An 18,595-nucleotide genomic window follows, 5' to 3' on the forward strand; every position below is an offset into this window, starting at 1 on the left:
CGGCGATGGATAGCTCCGCCTGTTGCTGCCGCCGGTTCGTATGTATTTATTTCATTTATGACTTTTACAATTTGTTTTATATTTATTTATTTTATATATATATTTTTTTTTTATACAATTAAATTATTTGAATTTCTTTTTAAATAGCCGGGCTCACACTGCTGCTGAAGGTACGCACATACATCCAGAAACAGTCTTTAGCCTGAACCTGCAACAATTGATGATAATTAATGACACAAACACGTTAATTACTTATCTAAAACTACCACTAGTATTACTGCTGCAAATTGGTAATACCAAACATACAAAAACGATTTCAAAACACAAATATTTGTATTATTTGAATTCCATTGAATCTTGATTAAATCATAAACAAACACACACACTTTTCGCAGTGGGTTGTGCTGGATCTGTGTACTTGAATCGGAAGCCTTAACTTGATTATTACTCAACTTAATAAAATTAATATTAAATCTAAGTTTTGTTGGAAGTATGAATTGAATTGTTTGTGATTATTGAATTGTTTACACAGAAATTTTGTTAGTCGATATTGGATTATGGATAATAAAGAACAGAAAGCCTGATGTTACTTGCTCGAGAGCTGAATTACTAGTGAATTACATATGTTTCTCACATTGGGAGCCCAAAAATTTGCTGTGCTTCAAGGCTGACTAGATGGGAATATGTATTTTGTTGAACTGTAAAACGCCTGCTAGATGGGAATATGCACTTTGATTAACTGTAAAACGGCTGAGCGATATATTGACAGGCAAGGCATAACAAATATTACTATAAGAACTACCCTTTAAACCATTTAGTACAAATTGTAATGATTATAATGATGATTTTGATGTCATAACGAAAAACTATTGATATTTACAGAATGTTTTTGTTACACAATTGAAAATCCTTAGCAACATGCATACAGAAACTTCATTTGTAACAATTCCCCAGTTTTTTGCTCATTGTTTAATTGCATCGATATTAAAGTATCATTAATCTTAAACGTTTTTGTGTAAGCAATATTTGCCCAGAAGTTCAATAAAAGCGGCTATTTGGTCCTCATTTTGGTCAGTTGCAAAGTGCTGTTAGTTGAATTTTCAAATAGATATCAAAATGTATCGTAAAGCTAAATCTTATTTCATAATTTTTTTCTGCTTAGTTCACGCACAAATGCAATTACCTGGCGAAATTTTCAACAAACTAAAAGAGGAATTTTCTTTCGAGTCTATCTTATTGTTAAACAACGAAATTGAGGAGTGCTGGATGGATCTAAGTGTCGCATATTCAACTCCAATTATCAAATTAAATGGATATCAATTCTTTCGACTTAAGAACAACTTCAAAACTAACTTTCTAGTACTTATTTGCCCGTACAACCCATCAGATCCGGTTCTAAGAGCGATCGATATAAATCTTGACGGAATGCGAGAAAGTCCAACATTATTTTTGATAAATGAGTCTATCGATATTGATGGTTTATTTTCGGATTGTTATAATAAGGCGATGTTGAATGTGCTGGCAATTGGTAATTGGAGTCAGGAGCATATCTATAGCTATCATGCATTTCCGCAATATAAGCGAATCGAGCGAAGGATTGCAGAAGTGCAACGGTTTCTGGAGCCACAGCTGAAGAATATGGCTGGTCATCCATTTGTCACCTTATCGGATAATATAATGCCCCGTAGTATCATCTATAAGGATGCGAACGGAACTCGGCAACTGGCTGGTTACTTACTTCCATTCATGCGAAACTTTGTGAGACGATTAAATGCAACTTTTACGGTTTGGTGGGAAGGAGATTTAAAGGATGGAGAGATACTTAATGGATGGAAAATGAAAAGATTGATAAATATGGGCAAAGTGAATGCACCAATGAGTATATCGGAGTTTCCATCACCCACCAGCAGTTATGTAGTGGAAATGTCCAAGTGTCAATTGATGTTACCCACAGAGCCGGAAGTAAGTACCTCTCTGGTCATGATAGATGCCGCAAATCCTATGCATTTTATTCTGGTCTCGATTGCAATGCTCCTATTTGGTTTACTACTATACAATGCTCAACGTTTGGAGTTGGGATTGAGTCCCGGCCTGATGTGCTTGGGTATCTGCATCGATTCGGTCTTGAGGGCCATGATCTGCCAGACATTTGTGTTGCGTCGAACACCAAGCTTAAGGCTAATGTGGATATATTTTCTGCTCTTCATCTGCAGCTTCTTATCCTACAATATTTATATAGCTCAGCTGCAGATGCTGCTGGTGCAACCTTTGAGAGAACCACTGGTACGCACCTATGAGGATATGCGCCGAACTGGTTTGAAGATTCTTTTGACTGAGATCGATAAAAATGCAATGAGTGACGCGTTTGGCAAAGAAACACTGGAAAAAAATTGGGATGTGCATCGGCTGGTGGATTCCGCCACATATCAAGCTTTGCGTAGTCTACCAAATATATCCTATGCATATCCCGTAACCCAAACCCTTTGGCCTCTAATCAAACGTAAGTTCGCCAAGCAGTCGCGAGTATCCTTTCGCCTGTCGCAGGAGTTTGAATACATTTCGCTGATGCCCTACGCCATTCCACTCAGCAGAAACTCCATTTATCGGCTGCCACTCAATCGTTATATTTTGGACACCCAATCAAGTGGACTATATAAGTTGTGGAGATATCGTGTTTTCGATAAACTGGTTGCTATTCGTCAATTTACTGAACTGCCCTATGAAGGTAGTTATTGCAATACCCTTTTGCAAAGCAAGTACAGCTCATATTATGTTTATGCCTATTTTTGCGCAATTGCAGTTTGCCTCTTGGTATTTGTTATCGAAATTGTGGTTTATGCTCTGCTATGAAAACTGTAAAATTAGATTTACTTAAGCTTTACTCATATTAAATCAAAATAAATAAATATTACAATTCGGCACCCTCGCATAAACATTGTTTTTTGGCTTTTTTACGACTAATGCATGGCGCCTCGAATCGCATCCGCTGCTCTTGCATTATCTATATTATTTTTGATTTATTTTGCCTTTTAATTATATTTAGCTTGATATGATTTATGTTCTGCATTTATGGACGTGCATATTTATTGTGCATATTTTTAGACTAATTGAAAGCGGCTAGCAACATCGCTAGATAAGCTCGGGCGCATCATCATTTTTTATTTATTTATTTACATTTGTTTTATTTTGGATTGACCGCTGCTCGACCCTCAGGCTCATGTCGAGCAAAACAACGGCTCCCAAGACTGCAGTCAAGGTGCAGTGCCAAATGATGCACAATCAGCAGGTAATTCTAGGCGATGATGTCACCAAATCTAGCTGTTTTACAGCCAAATTAAAAATAAATCTGCTTGGAAGAATTTAAGCTAATTTTCAAAAATAAGTTTGACGTTATTCATATTTGGTTATTCAAAAAAAGAAAACTAATAAATTAAAGATGAATTTCTTCAACTAAAGCAATAAAAAGTGAGACACAATTATAAATGTAGCTTAAAGCTATAGTCAAACATATTAGTTCACTTGTTTATTAAAAATAAATAAATTAGTGTATTAATTTCTTCAAATAAATTTAAAACATATGTTTTTTTCACTTGTTTATTGAAAAACTAAATAAATATTCAAATAAAGTAGATTTGGTTTTGTTTTCAGTTTGATTTGTTTGTTCTTCAAATGTGTAAGTCAACAAAGTAATCAGCTCGATGATGGAATCTGTTACATTGATAGAAAATATTGAATGCCCAGCCTCCTAATCCCCTAAATTGATCTGTGTGACACAGGTGCACAGTGCTTATCAATAGGTGATAAGTGACTATATATGTATATGTATATATTAATAGTGTACATTAAGGTGGAACGGATCTGTGATAATGTGAGGGCAATATCAACGATCGCACGATGGCCGACTTTAAACCATACCTGATAGCCCGATAGCTCTGTGTGATCGGTTTGCGTATAAATGGAGGTTGAAGCGAGTGTTATAGCTATATGATCACGATGAAGTCGATCACGGCGGTTGTTGTTCTGGCGGTAGCAGTGGTGGCAATTGGCATTTGCCATGCCAAGCACATTGAGTTCAAGGTGGCCGACAAGGATTTCCTGGTCAAGCAGAAGTTTGTCTTTGAAATGCTGCAGCATGTCTACCAGGACGATGTGTTTGTCACCAAATACGATGCAAGCTTCTACGAATACAAGCCGTGGGAGCATGTCGGCGATTACGATCATCCGGAGAAATTCCAGGACTTCTTTGAGCTGTGGCAACATCATCCCTTCCATAATGATCAGGTGTGGACACTGTTCTATGATCGCCATGAGGAATACGCCCACGGACTTGTGAGGCTGTTCTACTATGCCAAGAACTGGGAGACCTTCCAGCATGCCGTCTTCTGGGCCCGCGAGCATGTGAACACCCAGCTCTTTGTCTATGCCTTCACCATTGCCTGTCTGCATCGTGCCGATCTGCAGGGTATTGTGATGCCGGCGCACTATGAGATCCATCCGTGGAGCTACTTCGATGGTCAGACCCTGGAGATGGCTGAGCACTATAAGATGCATGGATTCCATCATGTCAAGCAATTGAACAATGTCTACAATGTGGTGATGAAGTCCAACTACACAAATTACTATGGTGATCTGAACTACGACCATGCATTGTCCTATTTCCTGGAGGATATTGGCATGAACAGTTTCTACTACTACTTCAACCTAGACTATCCGTTCTGGACAAAGGGTGATGAGCAACATAAGCTCAACAAGGATCGTCGCGGTGAGATGTATCTGTATGTCCACTGGCAACTCCTTGCTCGCTTCTACATGGAACGTCTCTCCAACGATATGGGTGAGGTGCCCACCTTCAACATGTACGAACCCGTCGAATCTGGCTTCTATAGCGGTCTCCGTGGCTACAATGGCATACCCTATCCGAGCCGTCCCAACGATTATAACTTCTACACGGCTGAGAATGTTGAGTACGTGCACATGGTGGAGACGTACACGCAGCGTATCATGGACTGGGTGCACAAGAATACCGAACACGATTTGGATGCCATCAATAAGCTGGGCAACATGATCCAGGGCAATGTTGATAGCATCGATACCCAGTTCTATGGCAGTCTGGACAAATGGTACCGTTACATTGTGAACGAGGGACGTCCGTTTGGCAAGTACCATGAAACCTATCCCGGCACCTTCATGCACTACGATACCTCGATGCGTGATTCAATGTTCTTTGAGGTCTACAAGCGTATACTTACCCAGTACTGGAATATGATGGACACCTATCCCGAGTACACCAAGGTCGACTATGGATTCGATGGTGTCAAGATCGATAACGTCCACATGCCCGAGAGCCTCACCACCTATTTCGAGTACTTCGATGCCGATATCAGCAATGCTGTGAATGTGGAGCCCACCTACGAGCATCCCAGTGATGTCCTTTATAGCTTTGGACGTAACTCCCACTACAATGGCAGCGGCTATGTGATCAAGGCCCGTCAACACCGTCTCAACCACAAACCCTTCGAGTTCACCCTGGATGTCAACTCGGACAAGGCCCAGAGTGCCGTTGTCAAGGTGTTCATTGGTCCCAAGTATGATGAGTATGGACATGTGATCCCATTGGAGCATAACTATCAGAACTTCTTCGAGCTGGAGCACTTCAAGGTTCAGCTGGCTGCCGGCGTCAATCACATCAAGCGTGCCAGCGGAGATTTCAGCTTCTGGGTCAATGATCGCACCACCTACTTCGAGCTGTACCACAAGCTGATGGATGCCACCAACAGCGATTACAAATTCAAGCTGGATCAGTCGGAGGCGCACTGCGGCGTGCCCAATCGCATGATGTTGCCCAAGGGCAAGAAGGGCGGTCAGGTGTACCAGTTCTTCTACATGGTCTATCCGTTCCATGAGTCCAGCGTACAGCAGTACACCGGCTACGATCCCATTGTCAGCTGTGGTATTGGACATGGCTCTCGCTATGTGGATGCTCTGCCATTCGGCTTCCCCTTCAATCGTCCGGTGAAGCGCGATTACTATTTCGACGTGGACAACTTCAAGTTCTTCGACGTCAAAATCTTCCATCGCGATGAGCACACAAATATGGCCTAAGCTCTAACGAACTCAGACTCTGATCTAATCAACCACTAAACCACATAATTAGAACTCTCTGTTTCACTTCCCCCCTATAGCTAGATCTGACAATTACCCCCTTAGATCGTGTTCAATACCGACATGTAATGCTCTCAACTTTACTTGATATCAATTAACAATAAACGAATTCTAAGCTACAACAAACATTATTCATTTCAATCTTTTATTCTACATAAAATTTCAAAATCAAAAACCAAACCCATATCCAATAATCATAGCTCAATTTTCATTCGAAATTCATTTAAACTGGCAGAAGCCAGTGCTGCAATCGCTTGATCAGGATTTCCAGAGCGAACACACTTGTGGCGAGCAGCAAGAGTGCTCCAATGAAAATCCAAATCCACTGCAGATCCTCCAAACGCAGAGCACCCTTCACACGTTGAGGCACCCGCTCGATGGGATCTTTGAAGGACAACAAACCCGCTGCGGCCATATCATAGAAATGCATTCCGACCCAATACTGAAAGAGACCAAAATCACGTGCATCCATAATCAGGTTAGTAATCGGCTCCTGGAACCAGGTATTCTTGGGCAATTGAAAGACCATATGGGTGAGATGACTAATGCACGCATCCTTGGAGTACAAGAATACTTCGTGTGGAAAATACTTTTGCTGTTCGCTCAACAGCGTCCATTTGAGCCGAGAGGCCAAATAGACATTACTCGTGTTCATCGTGTCCCTCTGGCTATTGAAGACACTCGTATTAAAGGTCAATTTGTGCAAATTCACTTCATGTAACCCATCCGCCTCATCCATGACTAGAGGCAGTTGGAGTCGTCGGACATCGGCAAAGGTGCGTGGCTGAAAATGCTTTGGCAGATGGGTCAACAGTGTGCCCAGGGCAGCTCCATGAATCGAATTCACATTCATACCAAAGTGGGCCAGCATCACGTAAATCCAGCTGAAAAACAGAGTCGTGTGCAAGGAGCGACCAAAAGATTGGCCCAGCAGTCCACGCAGCGCCACATCGTTAAGCACAAAATCCACCCAGCTGATGGACTCTCCAGCCAGATAGCTGTGCGTGCTCATCAGCAGCCCAAAACTATAGAAAATAATCAGTGCTATAAGTACATTCTGAGCACTGCATATAATCACATAGATATCCTTGATGGGTAACTGTTGAGCTATGGGAATCATCAAGCAGATGTGACTCAATTCGAAGGGATAACAAATGTGGGGCAACTGCGCGGTCTTGGTGAGCGGCGTCAGAGCAGCGGGCACATCAATATGATGCTGTTCCACCAGCTTCACCAGCTCCGTATAATGCAAATCAAAGTTTACTTGTGTGGGGAACTCAATGCTAGCATTCAACTTCCAAGCCAAAGTGCGCACAAATCTGCCCACGGAACCATTCAGTACCAATGCTCCCGTGCGCCAGTCCTTGTACACAATGAGCCTCGGATGCTTCTGTTGTGGCAACACTATCAACGGCTGGCCTTGCATATTCCTCAAGTGCGCCACAAAGAAGGGTTTTTGGTTGAGCGAGCGCTGCTCCAACTCAAACTGAGGATAGGGTTGATAGCGATAGTAGTAGCGATCCGAATCCTCTGGAATTAATGCAAGCACGCTCAGCATTCGCAACTTATAGCATTGTCTGAGGAGCAACTGAAGCAACTCTTTGGATGAGGCGAATGAAGAAACAGTTTCCATTATATAGAATATGCTGTTTGCTCCACGCACATTTTCCAGCCACGTTGTCAGCTTCAACTGATAACCAACATTGGGCAGACAGACTAATTGCAGCACACGCGAAAAATTCTTGCTTGTGGTTGTGTCACTGTCCAAGGATTGCAGCACCACTGGCAACGGTGGCTCAGCAAGTATCCTGTCCAGCCACAGCTCCTCGCAGTAATCATAGCGTATCACGATTAACGATGCCATCGACTCCTGCACAACATCCTCGATGAATTCACGTGCATGGGAGGCGCACAAAAGTAAAATGATTATGTACAACGAACACATTGTCGAATAAACTGTGGCAAGTATAGCGGTTTTGGGGCACTTTTATAGCAACAAATTGTTGAATCATTGCGAGAAACGCTGGAACGCCCTCAAGCCCGGAACACAATCTATATATATTTTATTGTAATGTTAGACAGCTAATATAAAAAGGCAGCTGTGCATACATATTTATTGTGTGCCGAAAACTTATTGGATACACAAAAGGATAAAGGTTCCTCGTGACAAAGTCACAATTTTTGATAAGCCGAAAATAAGATACTCTTGTCATGCTCTAAATACAATAAGATCATTTAAGATCTCCTTGATAAATTATAAATTGAAAAATAAATAATTGAAATGTTAATTAATCTTTGAAAAATTAACTGGTTTCAATTGTCCTCATTATTGAATGAGAAATGTGATTCAATATCATTTTAATATGCATATCTCAAAATATGAACTCTTTATTGTTTCGCATGATTTCTTTTGTTTTTTAGTTACAGATCCATATACCACTAGGTATTAAGTGTGTGTGTGTGTGTTAGTAAACCCCGATCGGGTAAATTGGAGTTTTGATTTACATACATATATTGTATAATAGCGATTTATTACAAGTATTTGTCCGTTTCGCAAATAAATTGTACAATTGGATATTAAAATAAATATACATAATAAATTGGTTTTTCTTATGCCTTATCTCTAGTATATATATATATATATATATATATATATTATATATGTATATGTATGTATGTGTATATGCTTTCTCTAGGTACTTAAGTCATGTGAATGTTAAACAAAATTGCAAAAAATAGACCAACAAATTTGTGCCTTGATTATAAGTAGAGAGCGTGTTAGAGATTTTCAAAGAGATTTCAAGTTATTCACAGATTCACAGATTCGCAGATTCGGAATTCGAAATGAAGTACATCGTGGAGATCGCTTAAGTAACTAAAATTATGAACAAAACTTACAACAACAGAAACTATTATTCAATTTGCACTAAACGGAATGTACAATATTCAAATGGATACAGAAACGCTCACAATAATACAGCTACTAACAAAGGTTCGACCAAACAGTTAGACAATGATTACGACTACAATAACAAAATAAATACGCAAAGATTTTCGAACGAAAAATAGACAAGCTTAAATAACATTGCTCAAGTTCGAGCCGGAGTTATAGAAATTCTTGTACGGTGTTGTGGTGGGCGTAACACCAGCGGGCACGCCCTCCAACAACTGGAGCAGCCTCTGTCGTGTGCGCTTGTCGCTGACACAAATGCATTGTATCAGGTTCGTCAATTGTTTCGTCGAATATTCGTCGCCATGCCGGTGCTGTTCAACAAACTGTTCGAATTGCTCGGGCGAAAAGTAATAGGATTTGATAAAGACATCGACAAAGGTGCGATATTGCGGATACTTGTGATTCGAGATTAGTTCGAGGAACGACATAAAATTCGCAAAATCCAATTGCATGAGTGCGCGTCCACCTGCCGAGCACTTCTTGACATTCGAGAAGCTAAGGCGGAATAAATCAAATATATGAGATTTCCAAACTGTGTACAATAATATATCAAATAGCTGACTAACCCCTCGACAAGTAGGCGTGAAGCCACATGCGCCATTGAGTTCCACACATTCTTGCTAGGTATGGGCACCTCCTTGGCGATTTCCTCCAGGCACATGGCAAAACTTTGTATGTTCTATGGAAAAAGGAATTTGGATCTGAGCTTGTGGTTGATTTCAGATACTTCCGTTCATACATACACGATTCAAGATATCACTGTAACTGCTATGCTGATGTGTTACATGATTCACATCCCATTTGACCTTTGCCATTTGCGCCAGTATGCCCGTCAGATCAATGGCGCGCGATGTGACGCAGGTGTAAACAGGTTTGGCTAGATCAGTCATGTATTCGCTATAGTCGAGATAGTTAACTAAGATGGGCCTATCAGCAGCAGGCAACAGATGATTTAAATAATGCTGCAGCACATGAAACTGCTGCAGCATGCTGCGACCCGCCTCAACGGCTACAATGCGCTGTGGCAGGCCGTACAGTGTATCCGGATTGGCCAGCTCATTGTTGGTCTGCAAGAGAACCTGAGCGTTAATTAAGAACTTTTTGGAAATGATTTCTTTTTTTTATGCCTACCAGTGATGAAAAGTTGAGTGGCCAAACTTTGATCTGAGTAAGCACATTGGTTTCCACGGCACGCAGACGCTGCTCCAGACGCGGCGTATACAGGATATCAGTGGACACCAGCTAAAAAATATATAAATAAATTAGAATCGGATCTCGAAAGTTGACGAAGATACTTTTTCATAGCCATAAAATCAATTCTTAGCTAGTTATTTTTCTTACCGAATCCCTGCCAAAAATCTCATGCACGGAAAATGCATAAAAGTCGAGCAGCTCGAGCATGCAAAACACAATCCTAGGTGAGATGCAGTGCAGCAGCTTGCACATTTGCAAATATCGTCCAATGCAGCGCAGCACATTTAGTGCAGTATTGTTCACAAGTAATTGACTGGCAAGCAGAGAAAGCGAGTTGAATTATTCAAAACGATGGCTAGCTATTTAAGTATTTTATACTCACTTGCTGGCATCGTCAGCGAATTCCTTGCTTTGGAGACTCTTTTGCTCATCGTCGCTCTCCTCGCTGAAATAACAAGACGCCTCGTCCACAATGCCCGAGAGTATGTCTTCCTCGAGCATGGCCGCATCGAGGCCGCCGTCAAAGGGTGAACTCTTCTCCGAGAAGCGCAAAAAGTAGCCGTAGGAACCATAGATGGAGCTGCCTCCGCCATCCTGGGAGTGCACAGAGACCAGCTCATCGCAGTTGTTGTTGCTAATGGGTGAATTATTATTGGAGGCGAGTGCAGTCGTTGGCGACTTATGACGACGGAGCGTGTTACGCACCGAACGGAATTCCTAAACGAAACAAGTGAGAATTTAAAAAAATTATCAATAATTGTCTCATATTTCAGTTTGAGTTCCACGCCTACCGGCAGTTGCAGTATGTGTGAAAAGGAGTCCAGCGGCGTCCAAGACTCGTTGTCCAAAAACAAGCAGATCTCCTCAACGCAACAGATGTGATAGCGTCTAAAGAACTCCTCGCTCTGCTGCTGCATCGTCGCAATTAGTTTCTCCGACTGTTCGCCACAGAACTCCACGCCCACTTTTTTAAGGCGCTGCACAATAGACAGCACTTGGATGAACTGATCGTATTTGAGCGTTGTCAACTTGGCACTCTGCAGAAAGAGGCAGACTTTGTTCAGAATATCGTTCCAGATGCGAGACTGGCCCTTCTTCAGTTTCTGCTGTATATAGAGATCGGGTGATTCGCCATCGGTGTCCTCCTGCTGTGCATACAGCTTGTAGTTGTTGTGCCACATGACCACCTGATAGTAGGAGGCCAGTATTGTCCAGAAAGTCTTGCACAAACTGATCAGACACGGTATTAGCTTATCCGCATTGAGTTGATCGCATAGTTGTTCGTACAGCAGCTTGGGCTGCTCCTCAGCCGTTGGTTCACTGTAGCCACGCACCACTGCATTCACCGTGGAGTGCACGGATGAAATGTAGTTGATGTGCAGCTGATCCATCGCAATCAATGACTTGTTCGCCAGCTTGTAGGCCTCCTGCAGTTTGGCATACTTGCGCATATCGAAATTTAGCACCATCTCGTTGAGCACCGTGTCCAGCTGATACTCCATCAGCAGCATGGTCTCCTGCAGCTTCTTATGCAGCGACTGAACACAATTGTATTGCATAAATTCGGTTGCCGAGCTCTGACATTGCAAAAGCAACGCAATGGCTGCCGAATAGTTGTGCTCCGCCAGCAATTTTTGCAGCTCGTCGTCAGTGGTGCGCTGTGCCCGGAGAGAAAGCAGAGAGAAGTGCATATGGATAATCTAACTTCTCGGAAAATGGCAGTATGACACGACTTGAATCACGACTTGAAATCAACATTAGACTTTAAATTTATGTAAATCATTTGAATTATATTTGCATATAGCAAAGTCGTGTTCCGTCCATGACATGCCCCCCAGTTGTAATTTGTAACTTACCAACTTTTTAATGGCCATCAGGGTGTCCAGCACTTCTTTAAGCACCTCGCGCTTACGGTAGCTGGCCAAGATTTCCAAGCTGGTCGTTGTCAGATTTGTGCGTGCATAATTCAAATAGGAGCGCGCCTTCTGGCACGTCCACAACGATTCCTCCAGCTTTTTTTGGGTCTCATTGATCGATTGGAATTCACTGCCGCACGCAATGCGTTGCTCCAAGATGTTCTGCAGCACCTGCTTTGTGAGCACCTTTTGCTGTGTGCGCAGCTGAGCGATGGTCGTCTCAATTAGCTGGTTGTCAATTCCAGCACCGAGCACTTTCTGTATAAACAAATGAAATTAAATATGATAATCAGATTGGAATGCCGTTAGTGACTCAGTCAACACTCACCTTCAGTTCATAGAGCTCTGGATTGCTATCGGCGCTGTAGTAGCACTTCTCGATGCTCTCCAGTATTTCCTGATCCGATTTTTGTGCGCTCGCCGCTGAATCTGTGGCATCCGCATCGGATGTGGATGCCGCTGTTGTTGTACTTGTTGTTGTTGTTGTGGAAGAGGGCAAGGCATCCGTTGTGACCGTTTGTATGAAATAATCGGAAAATCCCATTGCTGGAATTTTCATTTGACGATTTGTCTGTGAAACATTATTGTTAAATGAGTGTGCTTTTGGTTGGACGCTTGGTTGGTGCTCGTACCTGTTTGTGCAGCAGGTCCATGAACCTGGTCTTAAATTCATCCATTTTGGCCTTGGAGTTCTGCATTTTGCAGCCATGAAAACCACGAAAAATTACGCGAAACAAACTTCGCCTCTCTCCCACTCCAACAATGGCAGCATCGATATCAATGCTATCGATTAACGACTATCATCGATACTTTTAAACTTGTCATTTCCAAGTCAGCTGTCATTCTTAGGTTAGTACGCTGCTCCGACAAACTTTTTTCATTATTTACTTTTACAAATATTAGGAAAGAGATTGATATTGTGGGAACATTTAAAAAGCGAAGAAATTTTGATATAGACTGAATAATATCATTTATATAGTTTTCTTAATTATGATTAAAATGATTCTTAATCATTCCCGGTGTATAAAATGATTGTTAAACAGTTTTTTCTTATTTATAATTATTTCGAAATTTGTTTTTCAAATTGCATTCATCATATTAATTATGTACATATTTATGATAAGAAATAACTATCTTTGAAGGAGATTCGTAGATAATTCACCCACCACTTTTGGCTTTAAAAATTAAGAGTGTTCAATTTTTTAAAAACTCTGTAATCTTAAAATGTAAAATAAAAAATACAAAACACATTAAACAATTAACGTAGTCAGTCCTAGGATTATAATTACCAATAAGAAAATCTTAAAATAAATATTATCAGTTACACAACACAATAGCGCATTAAACATTGTCTCGCTTTCCACTTGTTGCCACTCGCTCGATAGATGAGATGCAGATTGAAGGCGATCTCGTGCTGCAGTCCCAGAATTGATTCGTGCTTCTCTATTAGCGGATGGTGCACGGCCAAGGCACGCTCATAGTAATCGGTGGCCAGATGCAGGATGTTCGCCTGATGATAGATGCGTCCAATGTTGTAGTAGATCTCCTGCCTTGCAGCACATGAATCGGGCACATTATTTCTGTTGCAATCGCTGCCCGAACGCAGTTCCGCATAGCGTTGGGCAAAAGCCACCGACTGAGCAACAGCACCCGATTTACGCAGCACCTTCTTCTGTAGCGCCAGCTGATTGAAGACTACGGCTATGGAGAGAGCGACAAGCGGATGTGGCTGCTCCCGCAATATGGGCACATAAACGTTCAACGCATACTTGTACGAGCTGCAGTTGAGATGATAGTGGCCGAGGAACAGGCGCATCGGCTGGGTGACTGTCGGATGTCGTTGGAGCAGGCGTCGCGCATAGCGAAAGTAGCGCACCTCATCGCCCTGCTGCACCAGCAGCGACAGCAGATTCCACAGATTCACATGCTCCGGCTGCTTGGCAATCAACTCACGCAAATACGAGAATCCAATTGCGCAATCATGATTGAAATAACAGGCGAGTATCATAATCCTCTCGATCTCGTAGTGATAGTAGGTGAAACGCTTTGTGGTCACCATGGCGAAGCAAATCCGCTCAATAGCACTGTGCATCCCATGCGCATAGGCAGTGCGTATCAGCTCCAGGAACAGCTCGTACTCGTTCTTTATGGTCAGATCAGAGCCCTCAGCATTCGCAGCCGTTGCAGTCGCCTTCGATGTGTCCTACAAAAATTCATTTATGGATTTAATATATATATATATATATATTTCGAAGGTCAAATTATTTGAGCCACCTGTTGTTCCGGCTCAGCGTTGCCCGTAACACCCGCCGCCAGGCTGCGCATTTGCATGATGGACTTGAGTCCCTCGGTGTTGTAGGCACCTCCGCCATTTGCCGCTGCCATCATCTCTTCGCGATTCTTCAGCTTGATGGAGTGTCGGCCGAGCAGAACATAGCCCACATCGACAAACTCCTCGATGCGACCGATCTGCTGCAGCATGATGCAGCGCTCATAGAGCAGTCTCGCATGCAGCGGCTGACCTTCCTGTTCACCGGACTGTTCCAGTGCCTTGACTGCCTCCTCCTGCCTGCCCAGCTGCTTGAGCAGCGCAGACAATGTGAACTTGGCCTCATAGCAGTATGGAGCGAGCTGTACAACTCGTCCATAACTTTGGATTGCCTCATTGGTGCGATTCAGTTGACGCAGACACTCCGCTTGCCGCAACCAAACGAACGCTGGACAATCGAAGGAGTCGGCATCGGTGATGGGTCGCATTAGGGCAATTGCCTCCGCATATTTGTGCTCCTGCATCAGTGCCTCCGTGATGTCCATGTAGAGCTCCACACGCTCCACCGTCGGTGTGATGTACTCCTGCACATTCTGGACAAGATAACCGAGCAGGTGATGAGCATGCAGGTGGATTAGGCTGACGCACAGCTTGGCACGCAGCTCGGGTACATAGTCTTCGGGTATGTGACAGAAATATATCAGTTCCAGCGTCTCCTCCTGCTCTGTTTCCAGCTCCAGTTTGGTGCGCTCGCGCAGACAGCGCAGCACCTTGATGAACTGTTTATTCAGGATGAGCAGCTCCAAATAGATGTTGAGATCCTCCACGGTGAAACGTGAACCACAAACACTATATGCACCCTCCATGGCCTCCAGGGCAATGTGATGCTTCTCCAGCACATGGAAATAGCGTGCCACATTTTTGCCCGTGCTGAGGCACAAACTCCACTCGGACGATGGCATCAGTGGCAGCATTTTCAAATACGTAAACATTGCCGCATTTGTCTCACCCATGCGCTCGAGGAGCTGCGCTTTGCGTAGTCGCAGCACATAATCCTTGTGCAGCACCTTGATAGACTTCGTGTAGCAGACGCGGGCGCGTGCCAAATGACCCTGTTGCACCAGTAGATCCGAGATGCGTATCCACATGTCACGATCCTGCGGATTCAGATGCGCAGCTATTGTAGAAAAGTGCAGAAACTTCACCTCATCCCGATTCTCATAGATCTCCGCAAGAGTATAGAAGGGTTCGCTGGCCAACGGATTCTGCCGGATGATCTCCATGCAAATGCGCTCCGCGGTATCGTAGCGTCCGTAAGCAAAAGAGAGATTCGCCTCGCCCATTAGGCCCACAAGGGCGGCATTTAGTTGACTGCGTCGACCCAAGTTTCCACCACCGCCGCCGCCGCCGCCGCGTCCTCCACTAAAAGCTGGCTTGGCTGGCGGCTTGGGCGACTGCAGAAGCTTTGCTGCTGCCGCTGCACTGGTCGAGGCTACCGGCTGCTCCTCGCCCTGCTCGTGCTTTTTGGCCGCCAGATGAGCAACTTCATCGTCATCCTCCTCGTCGCCGGGCTCCAGTTTGGTGCAGAAGTCGGGAAACTCCAGACACTGTACACCCTGCACATACCGTCTAATTAGGGCACCCTCCTCATCCGCTGCCTGGGCGGCATCCTCGTTGGCATCCGCATCGTCCATGTCGATGATTTCCACTATTCGCAGTGGTTCTGTCACTTCGAACTGGGCCAGCTCGTTCTCCGGTACATCGATGCTATCGATTTCCTCAATTAGCACTTCATTCGCATCGCTATTGCAATTTTTTGTTTCTCTTTCGCGTTTTTCGCTCATCTTCTCACTTGATATAAACAAAAAACATATGTTTTCGGCTTCCCAAAACTTAACGTTAAAATGTTATCAACTACGTGCTGCAATAGAGATGAGCAAAGTAGACTCAACTATCGATTACAGAAGATGTAGTATCGATTGAAAAATCGATACATGTTAAGTTGAGCAAATGTGGTGCAAGTCATTTCCAAAAAATATAAAATGCAACAGAATTCCCTAATACGACATTAATTCTTTCTTTTTTTTAATATTTAATAATAAAAGTAAATGTTAATTAACAACAACACATGCACAAGCAATATACGAATATTAAATCTACGTAATACGACTTTTTACATAGTATAGAAGTACATTTAGTGCTACGATTGCTCAACAATGGTTCCCTGATAGTAAATGTGTACATTACAGGCGTAGACATGCATGCATTTCTGCAAGCTGAACACCAGCGGCTCGAATGGATGATAGATGAAGGCACACAGCTCGCGGGGAGTGAGCGTCGAACGTCGCGCCTTCACATCAAACCGAAACTTAATCAAATTCGTTTCAGGATCGCGGAATACAATGGCCTCTGTGGAGCAGGCCTTTGGCCGTTCCAGCGGCGAGACGAGGCGATCATCATACTTGAACAGATTATAGTTCAGAAACGGAGACGTTGAGAAGCTCTGCGTGCTGATGGGCACGGTGGAATTATAGCGCAGTGCCGCCTGTCGCATAATCAACGCCGTCTTGTTGGGATTTGTGCAGTAGCGTTGCATGAAATGATGCGACGACGAGGGCGCATCGCCCGTTTGCAGCGATCGAACATTGCACAGCTTGTCGTAGAATTGTACGACGATCCGTAATAGATCGACAGAGTCATCGTGGTAGACCCCAAGCACTTGCTCCTTGCTTATGTCATAGAAGACGTAGAGACGTCGCCGCGGTTCGAACTGTTCGCCCGTGATCAGATTGGGTGTATCCTTGGGCCGCTCCTCGTATCGCAATAATAACAAATCGTTATCCACCAATTGCATCTTTTCAATGATCATGTTTTCTATCTGGAAGCAATCAAATTTACGTCTTCATTTTCAACTATGCCTGCTTGGCTGACTTACATATTCAAAATTCTTGTAGAATTCCTTTAGACTTTCGATTGCCTCAGGGCTGCCTGGCTGTATCTGACGATATAGAAAGCTGAGCACGCGTTGCTTAATATGGGTGATGGGCAGCAGGGTGTTCACATCGAAAGTGACCGCTTCCACGGGCGAGAGATCCTCGAAGGCACAATTCGCTGGCGTTGGACCAATTTCGTGCTCCTGTTTAATTAGCCGACCATTGACGAGCTCATAGATGTAGATGGCTTGACGCAGTAGTGAGAGGATTGCTATTGTGCTGCCATGCACAGATATGCCCTGATTATGCGACAAACTGATGACATCCTGTGCCAAATGCACTTCGTCCGTAACAATGCCCTGTTGCAAGTCCACAACGAAGAAGATGTACGAGAAGGGCTCCACCTTGTCAAAGATATCCGCGTAGTTCTCGTAATCCGAGACAGACACATTGCAGGACTGCAGAATGCACATGCCCGCAAGCAGCACATAGCGAGCATCTTCCAGGAAAACGCTGAACTCCCGATGTAAATAAAAGCGCGCCGAGTCGTTTTGCAGCAGACGCAGCGCATACTTAGTCTTCAAAAGCTGATCGAATAGCGATGATCTCAGGATGTTATCATTATCAATGTATGTCTCGGAGCAGCCAACACCCACTTTTTCAAACAACTGACCTACACCGGCTGCACCGATTCCCTTGTAGTCGTAAACTGAAATCATATTGAAGATTAATCAATAGCACAAGGTAAATTTGTCGAAAGTTACCAATTAACGAGCGCTGATCGTGAGAGAAGGCCAGCAATTTACTGCCATCCGGCGTAAATTTGCGCAAATAAACAGGTGGAATGGCAATTCTAATTGTCAGGCAGGGTGTGATTGCTTTGTAGAACTGTTGCTCGTAGGACAAACTGGGCATCTGACTGTGCTTGCTGCGTGTGTAGCCCGACTCTCTGTTTTGCAGCATGTGCACGAGATTTTGGGATTGCATGCGCTGGTCAAAAGCTCGTTTTTCCAAAATCATGCTCAAATAAATTGCAAACAAAAATGTAAATAATAAATTATACCGATTGCTTTTCTATCGAAAATCAACGCTGCCTAATCAGTGTTGCATAATTTAAGGGAAATACAACTTTAGGCGCGCTTATGAATTAAGTATTTTTAAATAGAGT

General features: G+C 43.4%; 6 protein-coding genes across 6 annotated transcripts; 2 read left to right on the forward strand and 4 right to left on the reverse strand.

The window, feature by feature from the left end:
• Window positions 1-95: 95 nt before the first annotated feature.
• LOC6559915 lies at window positions 96-2,850 on the forward strand. The gene is made up of 2 exons (XM_001985762.3): window positions 96-769; window positions 1,163-2,850. The coding sequence occupies exon 2, from the start codon at window positions 1,174-1,176 to the stop codon at window positions 2,848-2,850; it is 1,677 nt and encodes a 558-aa protein (XP_001985798.3). The 5' UTR covers window positions 96-769; window positions 1,163-1,173.
• Window positions 2,851-3,862: 1,012 nt separating this feature from the next.
• LOC6559781 (larval serum protein 2) lies at window positions 3,863-6,288 on the forward strand. Its single transcript, XM_001985763.3, has one exon. It carries the CDS (start codon window positions 3,985-3,987, stop codon window positions 6,100-6,102), a length of 2,118 nt encoding a protein of 705 aa, XP_001985799.2. The 5' UTR covers window positions 3,863-3,984; the 3' UTR covers window positions 6,103-6,288.
• A 97-nt stretch (window positions 6,289-6,385) lies between these two features.
• Window positions 6,386-8,107, reverse strand: LOC6559782. Its single transcript, XM_001985764.1, has one exon. It carries the CDS (start codon window positions 8,105-8,107, stop codon window positions 6,386-6,388), a length of 1,722 nt encoding a protein of 573 aa, XP_001985800.1.
• A 411-nt stretch (window positions 8,108-8,518) lies between these two features.
• LOC6559674 (syndetin) lies at window positions 8,519-12,968 on the reverse strand. The gene is made up of 10 exons (XM_001985765.2): window positions 12,858-12,968; window positions 12,554-12,796; window positions 12,166-12,483; window positions 11,101-11,967; window positions 10,692-11,026; window positions 10,457-10,622; window positions 10,247-10,357; window positions 9,859-10,182; window positions 9,682-9,794; window positions 8,519-9,610 (listed from the first exon to the last, which is right to left on the reverse strand). Exons 1-10 carry the CDS (start codon window positions 12,921-12,923, stop codon window positions 9,238-9,240), a joined length of 2,916 nt encoding a protein of 971 aa, XP_001985801.1. The 5' UTR covers window positions 12,924-12,968; the 3' UTR covers window positions 8,519-9,237.
• Window positions 12,969-13,483: 515 nt separating this feature from the next.
• Window positions 13,484-16,366, reverse strand: LOC6559675 (general transcription factor 3C polypeptide 3). Its single transcript, XM_001985766.2, has 2 exons — window positions 14,500-16,366; window positions 13,484-14,428 (listed from the first exon to the last, which is right to left on the reverse strand). The coding sequence occupies exons 1-2, from the start codon at window positions 16,336-16,338 to the stop codon at window positions 13,547-13,549; spliced, it is 2,721 nt and encodes a 906-aa protein (XP_001985802.1). The 5' UTR covers window positions 16,339-16,366; the 3' UTR covers window positions 13,484-13,546.
• A 203-nt stretch (window positions 16,367-16,569) lies between these two features.
• On the reverse strand, window positions 16,570-18,468 carry LOC6559143 (DET1 homolog). The gene is made up of 3 exons (XM_001985767.2): window positions 18,192-18,468; window positions 17,430-18,136; window positions 16,570-17,372 (listed from the first exon to the last, which is right to left on the reverse strand). Exons 1-3 carry the CDS (start codon window positions 18,445-18,447, stop codon window positions 16,695-16,697), a joined length of 1,641 nt encoding a protein of 546 aa, XP_001985803.1. The 5' UTR covers window positions 18,448-18,468; the 3' UTR covers window positions 16,570-16,694.
• Window positions 18,469-18,595: the final 127 nt, after the last annotated feature.

Source organism: Drosophila grimshawi, unplaced genomic scaffold (genome assembly GCF_018153295.1).
Source record: "Drosophila grimshawi isolate 15287-2541.00 unplaced genomic scaffold, ASM1815329v1 contig_1367, whole genome shotgun sequence".
In the NCBI taxonomy this organism is placed as follows: Eukaryota; Metazoa; Arthropoda; class Insecta; order Diptera; family Drosophilidae; genus Drosophila; species Drosophila grimshawi.

Bases quoted from the DNA above. Each gene is read 5' to 3' on its own strand.
- LOC6559915 (XM_001985762.3), top strand. From the start codon at position 1,174: ATGCAATTACCTGGCGAAATTTTCAACAAACTAAAAGAGGAATTTTCT.
- LOC6559143 (XM_001985767.2), bottom strand. From the start codon at position 18,447: ATGATTTTGGAAAAACGAGCTTTTGACCAGCGCATGCAATCCCAAAAT. The intron at 18,137-18,191 runs GTAACTTTCGAC...ATATGATTTCAG, and splicing joins CGATCAGCGCTCGTTAATTG to TTTACGACTACAAGGGAATC. The intron at 17,373-17,429 runs GTAAGTCAGCCA...GATTGCTTCCAG, and splicing joins TCTACAAGAATTTTGAATAT to ATAGAAAACATGATCATTGA.
- LOC6559782 (XM_001985764.1), bottom strand. From the start codon at position 8,107: ATGTGTTCGTTGTACATAATCATTTTACTTTTGTGCGCCTCCCATGCA.
- LOC6559674 (XM_001985765.2), bottom strand. From the start codon at position 12,923: ATGCAGAACTCCAAGGCCAAAATGGATGAATTTAAGACCAGGTTCATG. The intron at 9,795-9,858 runs GTATGTATGAAC...CTTTTTCCATAG, and splicing joins ACAGTGATATCTTGAATCGT to AACATACAAAGTTTTGCCAT. The intron at 9,611-9,681 runs GTTAGTCAGCTA...ATTCCGCCTTAG, and splicing joins TCACGCCTACTTGTCGAGGG to CTTCTCGAATGTCAAGAAGT.
- LOC6559675 (XM_001985766.2), bottom strand. From the start codon at position 16,338: ATGAGCGAAAAACGCGAAAGAGAAACAAAAAATTGCAATAGCGATGCG. The intron at 14,429-14,499 runs GTGGCTCAAATA...GAATTTTTGTAG, and splicing joins ACGCTGAGCCGGAACAACAG to GACACATCGAAGGCGACTGC.
- LOC6559781 (XM_001985763.3), top strand. From the start codon at position 3,985: ATGATCACGATGAAGTCGATCACGGCGGTTGTTGTTCTGGCGGTAGCA.